Here is a 14,194-nt window from a genome sequence, read left to right as displayed (position 1 = left end):
ATTAACCCCTTAAAAATAAAAAAATGTTCTGTCTGGGATTCGAACGCTAAAACTCTAGGTCCGAAGTCCAGCACGTTCCCTTCAGAGCAAAAAATACAAAACAAAAAAAACAACAAAACTTCTGTCTGGGATTCGAAAGCTAAAACTGTAGGTCCGAAGTCTGGCGCGTTCCCTTCAGACCAGCAGTCAAACTCGCACAGTGGAGGTGCATTCAAGCTATATATAGCTCATACGCTTTCCGAGCTTATGTAACCCGATTCTAAATTAGCCGATTGTGGCTTCTAAACATGTTTTCAGCGTCCATTGACGCATGCATCGTGATCAGCGTGATCTAGACTACCTAAGAGCATCGTGATTGTATTTTATTACACCTTGATTCGAGGTGAAAAGCCACCAAACGTGCACGAGGTGAGCAAGACTGGTTCTGCACTATAGACGGAGCCCAGCTCAAGATGAATAATGGATTGTGGCCTCTGCAATTTTTTTCAGCGTTCGTCGACTAATGTATCGTATTCAGCGTTCTTCAAACTACCTACAGGCATCGTGTTTGTATTTTATGAGACATGGATTCGAGGTGAAAAAGCCAATGATAGGTTTCAGACATCCTTTGCGCTACTATAGACGGAGCAAGGTTCAAGAGGAGGATGCAATCTCAGGATAGACCCGTTAAACCGAGCACTCGGCTATCAGGTCCTCTGTGGCTCAGTCGAATGACTGCTGGGTACGATCAAGGTTCAGAGATGCGCAAGTCTGTGTAGAGGTTCGAAGCCTACCGTTCGTAAAAAAAACCCACGGAACTCCCATGGGAGCGCGCGGTCGACCACAACCCCACGGGAGAAATACCAGCGCACCACAAACATTATCAGACCAGGGACCAGGCGGGTCTCTGGCCAAAACACCAATTTCTCCCTCCGTGGGTTGTGGCCCGTGGGATATGACCCATGAAGGTCCGGGTTAGAATGTGCCTTCAGTAACCCATGCTTGTCGTAAGAGATGACTAACGGGATCGGTGGTCAGGCTGGCTGACTTGGTTGACACGTCATCGGTTCCTCGTTGTGCAGATCGATGATCATGCTGTTGATCAATGGATTGTCTGGTCCAGACTCGATTATTAACAGACCGACGCCATATAGCTGGAATATTGCTGAGTGCGGTGTAAAGCTAAAATCACTCTTACTCACTCTGAAGATATCATTGTGTGATAATAGCCAACATACACAATCTATATCTGGGATATTATAGATGTTTGGTATTCAAAGGAAATAGTATTGGTTTCACAATGAATATAATAATTTCACACTTAATATGAAATTAGCAAAATGCAATTTTTACTCATAGACAAACAAGATAACATGGTTTTAAAATGCATCAACATTATCAAGTTAACCATATTATCCTCAGTTAACCATGAATGTCATATCAATTTTTCATTCATCCAATTCACAGTTGTTTAAGAAAAAAGTAAATTTTAGAAGGAATATGTAATTTTCTGAATAAAATTGATATTTTATACTTATCCTGACTCATGCTCTTTTGCTTGTCTTCTTCTTCTTGCGAACATAGTGGAACACTTGTATCTCCCTAATTGAAGCTCCCTTCAATGTAAAATCACTAATTAGTACTCACCAAGAGTTGCTTCCCTTTCCGAATGCGAGGGAAAGGAGGCGCCACCTCTTCTCACATGCTTCACTCTCTCCTGTTTAACGAGCCCAACACTTGAATTTACAGGGAAATCCAAAGTGTCATGTGGGGAGGATGGGAGGGCTTACCTCATGAGTCAGGATAAGTATAAAATATCAATTTTATTCAGAAAATTACATATTTTTCCTTATCCTGACTCATGCTCTTTTGCTTGTAGAATCCTACGGAAACAGAGGTGGGAAACAGAATACTTTGGATTTAAATAATTAGTGATTTATATATGTAATAACCCCCTACGAGAACTTCATAATGGCACTGTAATTAAGATAATTCCTGCTGCTATATTACATAAGTTCTACCAGCTGCCATAGATGGGGGTACTACAATATTTAGATAATATGATAATAATAATAATAGTATAAAAGCGACTCCAAAGTGGAGAAGCGACCCAATGTACATGTAACATCAGTACTGGGCTTAAGACTAATGTAGACTTAAGATATGTATATAATTAGCACAAAACTCCGTAGAGTTATAAGCTAGATAAAACTGGTATGATATATACAGAATAATCTCGTGAGACTATGTCTCATTGTCTACGAGGGACTGTCAACTGCTGTGCGAGGACCATGGGACCGAAATGGTGAATACCTGAGATGTCCTCGGTGGTGATATCTCTCAGATAGTGGTTAGCAAACACCATGTCGGATTTCCAAAAGCAGCCCTCCATAATGGTATTCAACGAGCAATTTCCGTGTAGAGTGAGTGTGGAAGCCAGTGCTCTGATTTCATGGGGATTAGATGCTCTTGGAGGGTCGAGTCCTGCAGCCTTGTAGGCACGAAGTATGACAGTTCTGATCCATATCGAAATCGTGGTACGAGAGACTTCGGTCTGAATTGCTGTCGATAGAGGTGAGGTGAAATTGGGTTTAACGTCGTACTTGAGAATATTTCGCTCATATGACGACGTGCATGCGTGTGTATGTGTATGTGCGGCTGCTTGTACTAGCCCAGACTTAAGCTGGTTTTATAGTGCTAGCCCACTGAGATACCATGCCGCAGTGAAGCAGAAATACCCCACTCAGACACATTATACTGACTCCGAGCCGACCAGTCCTTGTTGTACCCATTAATGACGAGCGCCAGACAGGGACCAACAAGTACCATATTTTAACGAACCCGCGACCTTCCGCTCTCCGGGCGGACGCTCTAACCACTACACCACGGAGGCGGTCCGCTGTCGATAGAGGGATGAATAACCGCTTGAGTTGTCGTCGCCTCGTTTTGGATCATTGTAGATAGATTTTGAGTGCTCTCACTGGGCATAATGATAGGTCAAGCGTATCATGAGGTCCGAGAATTGAGGAAAGTGCAGGGACATGGAATAATCTGTCTGGTTGACCTGGCAATTGATTCTTGGCGATAAAGTCCCATCGCAGTCCCACATGCACGATGTTTTGTCATCGAAACGTGTTCTGTCACAATCTAGAGTGTGAATTTCTGACATCCTGGCTGCAATTGCTAGGGATAACAGGAACAATGTTTTCTGTGTCAGAAATTCAAACGATGTTGATTCCAGTGGTTCATAGGCCTCACTTGTGAGGTGTTGGAGCACTACATTTAGATCCCATGCTGGAGCCCGAAATCTCTGTTTCTGATCCTCCAATCGGAATGAACGTAGCAAGGCCAGTAACTCTGGCGTCTTAGTTAACTTGACACCCGCAGCTCATAGTTATCACTGAACTTAGAGCTGCGAGATATGTTGACAATGTCGAGCCTTTTAGACGTTTAGTTTGTCGTAGGTAACAAAGGTAGTCAGCCACTTGTGGATGTGTAGCATTTCTCGCTGTAAATCCCTTTTTAACAGCGTATGTCTCAAAACTGTGCCACTTGTCGTCATACAAGTTGCGCGTAGAATTGCGTAAAGCAAGCGTGACTGCTTTCGCCGCTCTGGCTGAATAACCTCTCTTGTTTAGACACACTTTAATACAGTCCATACGTGAAGTTGGAATGCTTCTGGGTTTCCATATTATGGGCTGAGAACTTTTTGGCGTTGAACTGTGGTAAGTGCGGCGCCTGGGCTTTACTGGCTTTATGGAAGGCTGTGTCCAGATTCTGTGGGACCGCTGCTATCGGGTCCATCGGAGGTAGGGTGATCGTGTCTGCGTCGTCCTCCCTCATGAGATAGGTGTGGGCCGGGTTACCGTTCTTGGAAGGTGAAGATAGGTCCAGGTTGTTAACCATCCAGTAGCGTATTTCTGCGTCGGAGAATATGATGCCTCCATCATCTTCTGTAACGGGATTGCTGATAAGAGGTTGATGCTCTTCCGATGGTGACTGAGGTGGAGTCCTGTATATTTGTACAGCTCTGCAGGGTGACGTTAACGGAGACCTGTCTGGGGACTTCCGTGAAGACTTGTGAGGCGAACGATGTGGTGACCTGTGAGGAGATCGACGAGGTGAACGACGAGGAGATCGACGTGGAGAACGGCCTGACGAGCTGCGTCTGTATGGTGACCTTCGCGGAGATCTATATGGTGAACGCTGATAGCTTCACGAAGCTCTTGGGGAATCCCTCGATGACCTTCTAGACGAAGATGACTTGGAGCCTGTAACTGGTGCCCTTCGCGAAGCTTCATCAGTCCGGTCCTGGGGAGTGACGACTTGACCTTCGCGAAGGCTGGGGGTCCGAGTCCGGGGATGAGAGGATCTTCCTTCGCGAACCTCTTCTTGAGTGTTGATCATCGGAGTCCGAGGTAGGTGACGATCTAGGTGTCCTTCGCGAAGGCCTTCGTGAACGCTGAACATCTGGGTCCTTCGCAGAGGTGGGCTGTGACGTCCTTCGCGCAGGTGGGTTCCTCAGCGATGACTTCGTAGCAGCCGCTACGTTGACGGGGGGTCCCTCTGGGGTGACGTCTACGTTGGAGCCTTCGCGAAGGCTCAGGCTCTGGGCTGGTTGTCTCTCCAGTCCGTAGCGGTCTTCCATCATCTTCATAATCTGAAGAACAAGGTCGTCTGGGACGGTCTGCGAAGATGTAGTTGCTGCCCTATCTGCGTTGGTAGCGACGGGACCCTCAGGAAGATCGTCAGACATCAGCGTTGGTACATCAGGCTGCATGTAGATCTGCGCTGACGTCACTGTTGCCGATCGGCTGATCATCATACAGGCCCAGTTCTGCGGCGGGAACAATCTCAGCTGAGAAAGTCCTTGTAGATTTCATCGATTTCCCCTTGGAGGGTGCGGAGTCTGCGTTGAGTTGAAGTAGAAGCCCTCTTAGTCTTCGGCTGCGACGACGGGATGTCTGGGGACGCAGGACGCTGGGGATGCAGGACTGCGTCCCACACCTCTCCTCCGATGGTAACTCTAGCGGAACACCAGACGGGAGGGGGTCGTCCGACAGCAGTTGACTGGCAAGGGGTTCAGATGTATCAGCCATCGCTAGACTCTGCTTACGTGACCTATCTGCTGCGCGTCCCAAAACGCAAAGTAAATATTTGTCAAAAGCAAAATTAGACAATTTATAACAGTAACTGCAACGTGAAGAAAATGAACATGGTGCAGTACAGCTAGGGCATATTAAATGTGGATCAGCAGCAGAAAAACGTAACCTGCAAATAGTACAGATTTTCATCAACGTAAACTACTGAACAATCACGGTGTCCCGTGAATAAACAGCAGAAATACGAATAATAATCAATACATAATGTTGAAGGATACTAGCTAAACCTCTATAGATGACTAAAAGAGGTAACTAAATAAGAATAATCAAAGGATATAGTGTGTAGGGAGACACAGGCGTTCTCACATCCTGCTCACTGGGCGAAGAAGGAGAGAGTGAAGCATGTGGGAAGAGGTGGCGCCTCCTTTCCCGCGCATTCGGAAAGGGAAGCAACTCTTGGTGAGTACTAATTAGTGATTTAACATTGAAGGGAGCTTCAATTAGGGAGATACAAGTGTTCCACTATGTTCGCAAGAAGAAGAAGACAAGCAAAAGAGCATGAGTCAGGATAAGGAAAAATATGTTAATGAGAGATAATGACATGACTGCCAGAACTGGCCCAGGTAAGGTAGGTTTTGCCTCTGGTACACTCACTGTAATTCACAGTAATCATTATTATAGAATCTCTAAGACTGCATAGAACCTGACGAGATGACTTCCAACCATTTACTTCCTGCTGGAGGGGCGTTGTTAGGGGAGAAAGTTCGGTGTTTTCAGGGTTTAATTACACACATATCTAAATATTATCACACATACGATTATGTTTGTAGGGGTTTATATCAATTAAAAAGACTTTTTATTGAAAACAATGTGGTGTATCTTGAAGTACATGTGTTAAACATACGAAAAAAATCAAAATCTCGATTTTGACATATTGAAGCAAAATTGTCAATTTAAGGTGCTGTGTTTGGCCTATTTACCTGAAAAAAAACTAAAACAAGCATAATCCACCGCCGCAAATTATCAAATCAAACTTATAAAGTAATGAAAGTTTAAGATGAAGTTAAATGTCAATAAAAACATGACCAGTCAACCTCTCTTGACATCTTGCTGTTTAGTTGTTCTACCACACACATATTTTCGATACACTGACTTTGACCTTGACATGAATGTCATAGTGTATGAAATATGCAAAACTAGTACAAATAGTACAAAGAAATTGCTCATTGAAAAACATTCAAGGGAGGTCTTGAAAGTCAATGAAGAAAATCCAGTGAACCATTCTTAAAGGTCACATGCAACGTAAAACACAACTTTGCAGATTCTGATGCCTTTCGGTATGGACTTACCGAAACAAAGCGTCAAAAATGCAAATTCAACTTATAAAGTTGAAAAATAACGCGATGAAAAAAACTGCGCGAAATCGGAGTTCAAACGTTTCACTAATTTTCCCCAGACTTTTCTGGGGAATACGGGTTTCAACAGCTGGGCTGCGCTCATAGCACGTGCGCAGTGAAATAGGTTCGCGCAACTTGGAAGCGGGCTGTCTGGTGAATACTCGGTGAAGGCTTTGGTGTGAGCTATTTTCATAATGTTTTGTTGACATCTCACAGGCGCTAGCTTTTTATATGTTATGACAGTAAATAAACTGTTTATATAATTTCATTTTTTTTTTCACCACACGTTCTTCTTACCGAGTCACTTTCTCAGTTCGATACTTAAAAGCGATGTCATTATTTAGCGTTGACACAATTTCTAACTGTGATATAGATATGTCGCTGTCACAGACAAAACTCAATGTCTTGTTGTGTGTCTGCCTGCCTGTCTGCTAATGACAATATTCAATACACAACTGCGATCACTGACCACATGCAATTTGAACTTAACACCAATCAGGCTATACACCATAAACAAAACGCATTGATTTATGGCCCGAGTTCGGTCTCTGTCACATTATGTAATTACACAGACAGGCAGGTGTGATACTTGTACACATGACATGTTATGATGTCTGTTGATTGCAAAATGTTATACACAAAAAATGAGCATGTATTTTCAAAACCCATCATCTCTATATATACACACACAATGAGCCGTGAAGGCGGCATCTGCTAATGAACCAGCCGTTACACTTGAGTGCACACCCACCCGCTCTGACTGGGTTCGGTATCCCGGCTGCTTCGTTTCGAGGGAGGTAAACCCAAGTACAAAATATTGCACTTTTGATTTGCGATCATACGCTTATAATTTTGTTTATTTGTTTTTTCATAATCAGCAATGCATATTATATGTCATGAAGAAGTGATAATTGTGTTTTAATTATGTTAATTTTTTGGTTGCATGTGACCTTTAAAATATCCTGCTGACATGTCAGGTTAGCATGCTGAAATCTTCAAAGTGTCGTCGTGACCCTAAAAATTATGTGAAGGTCACCAAAATTGACTGGGCCCTGGGCCTTCCCTAGATGAATCTTGGTGACAAATATGAAGAAAATCCACTGAATATTTTTTGCAATATCTTGATGACTACCTTAACATGCGACTTAACATGCTGAAATCTTCAAAGTGTCTCTGTGACCTTGAAAATTAAGTGAAGGTCACCAAAATTGACTGGGCCCTGCGCCTTCCCTGGATAAAGCTTGGTGTCAAATAAGAAGAAACTCCAGTGAATGGCTCTAGAGGTATCGCGCTGACAAGCATAACATGTAGGTTAATATGCTGAAATCTTCAAAGTGTCTCTGTGACTTTGAAAATTAAGTGAAGGTCACCAAAATTGAATAGGCCCTGCGCCTTCCCTAGATAAAGCTTGGTGTTAAATATGAAGAAAATCCAGTGAACGGTTCTTGAGGTAGCTTAACATGCAGGTTTACATGCTGAAATTTTCAGTGTCGCCATGACCTTGAAAATTATGTGAAGGTAACCAAAATTGACTGGGCCCTGCGCCTTCCCTAGATAAAGCTTGGCTAAATGCGCGACGGGGGATAATTAGTGTGACTACCAAAGCATGTGCTAGAAGGAAGCAGCTACATGGGAGATGTTAACTATGGCACCCAGATGAAATAAGTGAGGTTTTCCTGCATGGAAGAGGAGAGGAGCTGTGCAGATACAACTAGTGATGGAAAACAGTTGATAAAATTTCGATTTAGGGTGATAGCACCCAAATTCGGTATTTATGGATATGATGTAATAGTGGTGGAATATTCATAAGAATTATACGTAAAACTTCAAGTCAGCATGTGCAGTGTTATTCATTTCTACCTTCCAAAAGTTGGGAAGAAATCATTCCTCTCGTTTACTGTCAAACCAGCAAATGTTATGCACAAGTAAAATTCATAAAGAGCTGATGCCTGCTGATTGATAACAAACATGCATGTGCATGGACTATGCCTGTATAATGGTTATTGTCACTGAAAAAGATGGTTTGTTCACAAGTTATTAATATTTGGAAACTTAATACTGTAATCTGTCATCTATGAATATGTTAAATATGATGACAACCCACCTTCTTGCTTGGTGGCTGCTGGGATTTTGATTTTGGCATTTGTTGTGAGCCTGGTCCAGTGGTCGAGGACGACATGCCAGCACCCATACCTTGCTGTAATCTGGGAACTGGTGCTGCTGCTGGCATCTGAGTAGTTCCACCTGAAGCAAAACACAAGACAGCTTCAAGTTTCAACAGCACAATGACGTTCTAAGTCATCTGTCTATGATCTGTCAATGAAAAATCTGTCAAGTCTTCCACAATATGATTTTACACCGCTTTTAGCAATATTCCATCAATATCACGGTGGGCGACACCAGAAATGGGCTTCACACATTATACCCATGTGGGGAATTGAACCCGGGCCTTCGGCGTGACAAGCTAACACTTAAACCACTAGGCTACTCCACCGCCCCCTCTAATGGGTAGGAAACCATGGTACTGATCTCACCTTGATTGAGTTGAGTCATTTTAAAACTGAGTTTGGTGGCACAGAAAACAAATGGATACAATGGTTGATTTTATTACTCCTTATAAATGTTCAAACATTCTGTGACACCTGATTTGAATTGATATCTTGTTTGATATGCTGACTATTATATCATATTTCCCCCAACCATCTTCATTCACTTGACTTGGGAGCTAGAACCGTCCCAGTAATATCCATAATATGTTTGGTTGGGCGTAAATCCATCATGTGAGAAAACATAAGTATATAAGTATACAGTTTAAAAGCAATAGAATACAATTTTTGAACTCATAGTATCTGACATTATGCACTTATTCCACAGTTTGAACATGGGCCACAGATTCCCAGAGTTTGTAGGAAGACGATAACCATTCAGATTGCAGGCTCATCTTGTAATGGGTTGCTCCATGAAACCACTTGACGGTATCCAACACAAACTTCAAGGGAGTGGGCGGTCTTGAGTAAGGTGATTTCATACCAAATCAATCTTCATAGATGTCCTGTGCTTCACAGCAATTTCAACTGCCCCCTGAAATCCAAGAACCATTTGGTCCTTAATCCCAGCTGGTGAGTTCTTCGAAAACATCCCCAGCAGACACCCAGCGAATGTAAGAGTCTGTAAAGTGGAGAATGAAGAGACGCTTGAGAAGTATAGGATGGTCTAGCGAAGCAGCAATGTAGATCATCTGACCGGACAGAGAGATATCTTTAATATCACCAGGTCTAAAAATTTAGAACAACGTCAGAATAGTGAAGTCACCATGACATCTACGGCATGTATCTCTGAGAAGTGGGCCATGGCAACCAGGCTGACATCTACGGCATGTATCTCTGAGAAGTGGGCCATGGCAACCAGGCTGACATCTACGGCATGTATCTCTGAGAAGTGGGCCATGGTAGCCAGGCTGACATCTACGGCATGTATCTCTGAGAAGTGGGCCATGGCAACCAGGCTGACATCTACGGCATGTATCTCGGAGAAGTGGGCCATGGCAACCAGGCTGACATCTACGGCATGTATCTCTGAGAAGTGGGCCATGGTAGCCAGGCTGACATCTACGGCATGTATCTCTGAGAAGTGGGCCATGGCAACCAGGCTGACATCTACAGCATGTATCTCTGAGAAGTGGGCCATGGTAGCCAGGCTGACATCTACGGCATGTATCTCGGAGAAGTGGGCCATGGCAACCAGGCTGACATCTACGGCATGTATCTCTGAGAAGTGGGCCATGGTAGCCAGGCTGACATCTACGGCATGTATCTCGGAGAAGTGGGCCATGGTAGCCAGGCTGACATCTACGGCATGTATCTCGGAGAAGTGGGCCATGGTAGCCAGGCTGACATCTACGGCATGTATCTCGGAGAAGTGGGCCATGGTAGCCAGGCTGACATCTACGGCATGTATCTCGGAGAAGTGGGCCATGGCAACCAGGCTGACATCTACGGCATGTATCTCGGAGAAGTGGGCCATGGTAGCCAGGCTGACATCTACGGCATGTATCTCTGAGAAGTGGGCCATGGTAGCCAGGCTGACATCTACGGCATGTATCTCTGAGAAGTGGGCCATGGTAGCCAGGCTGACATCTACGGCATGTGTCTCCGAGATATGAGCCACTGATGGTGTGGTCTGACTGAATCATGAGGCTGGACCTTAATGTTGGACCACTGACTGACTGACTGAGTTTAGTTTTACGCCGCTTTTAGCAATATTCCAGCAATATCACGGCGGGGGACACCAGAAATGGGCTTAACACATTGTGCCCATGTGGGGAATCGAACCCGGGCCTTCGGCGTGACGAGCCAACGCTTTAACCACTAGGCTACCCCACCGCCCCTTAATGTTGGACCAGTGGCAGATAGCTGGAAACACCGCCTTGAATTTCAAGTCAATGATGTAAAGAGATTGACCGTCAAGCGATCACATTCCTGTCTCTGTCTCAGACATTCAATTCAACCAACCACCACTGAAGGGACTGATCCACCCCAGTTGATCGAGAAACCAGGCGGTGAGGCCAAGTTGATTCTGGAGCATCTGAGGAACACTGCATGAGCTTGAATACAAGAATCGTCTATGCATGCTTCAAACATGCTCCCGCTCTCATGGAATAACAATGAATCAAAGAAATATCTGAAGATCAGCACATGTCGATTTACGCATCTTGGAAATTTAGGCTGATCATATAATCCCCTAGATTGAACAAAGGAGTCAATTGGAGACCATCCGATAGTGTGGAGGCAGCTATAGATACCAAGCATTTAAAATCATTTTCATGTTGTTAAATTATCCCTTTGGGACAAAAAAGATTGGTGATCAGAAGCTTAAGGTGATGGATCTAACGACTCCGTTGCGAACTACTCTAATAACATACATAAGGTTATCTGTAGTGCTGCCATCTTTGACTCCGGGTACTGAGGAGGAGGAGGATTGAGTGTCAGGGGTGGTGCTCACACAAGCAGTTGCCTCTATCCTTCTGAAAGAATGTTGATGGGTGATCCAAATTGATCCACTTTGCACTAAATATTCCAATTCTTCGACCTACTAGAGTACAGTGGAAGAAAAGGATGACTGTGGCAGAAGTTCCTAGGCACGCAACAAGAAGAAGCCTTGTGGTCATATCTTCTGCATCCTTTGGGGCCACAAAAAGGATTAGATGGTCTAGATGGTTTGAAACATAATGAGCTGGATGACAGCGACACATGGAATACTGGGCCCCCTTTCACAAAGCTATCGCAGCGTTACATCTGTTGTAAGTTTATGTCAAGACACAATAGCTTTGTGAAACGGGGCCCTGGACCTGCATCTCCTGAAGTTTTAAAAGTTCGACCAACACCTGTAATTGTATTTCTTTTTCTACTTCATGTGAGGATCAGATGAATCACTTCAGAATCACTTCACTGAAAAGAAACTTTCCAGCCACGGCTGACGACAAAGTTCCAAAGCTTGTAATGTTCATCCAGTCTGGAATGGTCAAGGGTTCCTGTATGTCTTATCACCATAATGTATCCAAGAAAGTGAGAGATTTGATCCAGAATGATTTGGAACTGACCATGGATTGGGAAGTTAGTGCCCTGAATATGAGTTTGGTCCTGAGTTGAACATTATCAACAACGATAATACTACCACTAACACTTGTTTCTGAATCTACAAGTTGACTTGAATGGACAAATTTAAGAGGAAGCATTGTGTTTTCTTTCTTCCTTGCTGTAAACCAAATGCTATTTGTGTGAGTAATCTCCCATATTTTTTCCTAGGGTACTTTAAGAATAAGGTACTCTGCGACAACTCGGGGTTCAGGGTACCCCCAACACAAGTAAGGAAGACAACCTTAAACAACAGTCACTAAATGTTAACAGTTAAGACAAATGGATCTGCATTTGATTGTTGTGACATGGTGCACTTGAGAATCCTTCAGGGCTGCTGAATATCATAAAATTGGTGGATCTGCTACATCATTTTCGGTTAACAGTATCTGATGATGTCACTTCCAGTCTGTTCATATTCACCAGATGTGAAACAGAATTATATTCCTGAATGGATAGAGCTGGTTATCGTTACATTTTGTCGGATCGATAATCGCTAGTGTCAGATCGATAATTGATCGATTATAATCGTTTAGACGGTCATTTCATAGTCAAATACTGACATTAGCGAACTAACTTCCGCGTTGTCAGCACGTGTCAATTGTTAACGCTAGCAATTTACTTACTTTTGCAGCGTCTTTGGATCATCAAGTATCCTATCGTCTTTCGTTTCCAATCGTAATATGTTTTCGATCGGCCATTACGATTCCCGTTTATAGCCCGAAAATGTGAGAAAATCCATGAGAAGCATCCCGAATGACAACAAGGTGATCCTCGCTATCAGTCTGACATAAATATGCTACGAATCAAGTTTTGCATTGGCAACAGTATAAAAAACCCACAAAAGATTCATTTTAACTCAGGGATCCTTAACGCAATCTCTACCTCATAATCAAATGCACAAAAGTCCTAAATCTTCACTCACAAGATACCATTAATGTTTCGTCTGCTTAGTTGACATCCCACCTTACAAGATCACGCTAGTAGTCATGTGACCACGCTGATAGATTTATTTTCATGGCATGCCATTTTTAAAATAAAAAAATTCTGTCTTGTGTTGATGTTGAAGGGTGAACAAAGACGTTTCCTTAATGGTGAAACACAAAATATATTCCGTGAAGTATTATAATTAAGCACTGTATCGAAAGTTCAAGAGAATTCATGAAACCCAAAATAGCTCTAATTTTACCCGCCTTACGAAAGTCACCTGTTTGTATGCAAATGAAACTCAAGGAATTCCCTCAATCAGCCAATTAGAAAATAGCTAACCTGTAATAACTGGGTCGTATTGTGACGTTTTGTTGCATGAATGGACAAATGAGTTTGGCACAGTTTGCTCATGAATATTAATTAATTTTTATAAACCACTTTACAACCCGTAGTATTTCAATGACGAAATAGGACACCCCAATCTAAATATATCTAGCATTGCCATTGGCTGACAGGGTAGGCATGCGCACGTGTGTAGTACACAGCTTCCGTTTTAGATGTAAACAAGCAATGACGATCAGATTGTTCGGTAAAAAAAGACATGACAAGGGGAATAAAACGTTTTAATGTATTAGCATCTAAATATGTAATTTTCTGAATAAAATTGATATTTTATACTTATCCTGACTCATGCTCTTTTGCTTGTCTTCTTCTTGCGAACATAGTGGAACACTTGTATCTCCCTAATTGAAGCTCCCTTCAATGTAAAATCACTAATTAGTACTCACCACGAGTTGCCTCCCTCTTCCTTTGCGCGGGAAAGGAGGCGCCACCCTCTGGCCTCATGCTTCACTCTCTCCTGATATAGCGAGCCCAACACTTGAAGGGGCGGTGGAATATTGCTAAAAGCGGCATAAAACCAAACTCAGTCAGTCAGCCAACACTTGAATTTACAGGGAAATCCAAAGTGTTATGTGGGGAGGATGGGAGGGCTTACCTCATGAGTCAGGATAAGTATAAAATATCAATTTTATTCAGAAAATTACATATTTTTCCTTATCCTGACTCATGCTCTTTTGCTTGTAGAATCCTACGGAAATGGAGGTGGGAAAAACCAGAATACTTTGGATTTAAATAATTAGTGATTTATATA

General features: G+C 43.1%; 1 protein-coding gene across 3 annotated transcripts in view; it reads right to left on the bottom strand.

The window, feature by feature from the left end:
• The window catches only part of LOC124288794 (islet cell autoantigen 1-like), a 171,103-nt gene that overhangs the window by 19,422 nt on the left and 137,487 nt on the right, over positions 1 to 14,194 (bottom strand). For all 3 annotated transcript variants that reach the window (XM_046725323.1, XM_046725322.1, XM_046725325.1), the window contains one exon: positions 8,583 to 8,722. In XM_046725323.1, coding sequence (XP_046581279.1) covers positions 8,583 to 8,722 — 140 coding nt within the window. The remainder of the gene's footprint in view (positions 1 to 8,582; positions 8,723 to 14,194) is intronic.

This window comes from Haliotis rubra, unplaced genomic scaffold, assembly GCF_003918875.1.
Source record: "Haliotis rubra isolate DU_JTF1 unplaced genomic scaffold, ASM391887v1 Scf425, whole genome shotgun sequence".
Classification (NCBI taxonomy): Eukaryota; Metazoa; Mollusca; class Gastropoda; order Lepetellida; family Haliotidae; genus Haliotis; species Haliotis rubra.
Note: the sequence above shows the minus strand (reverse complement) of the source record. Positions and strands in the feature narration are given on the sequence as shown.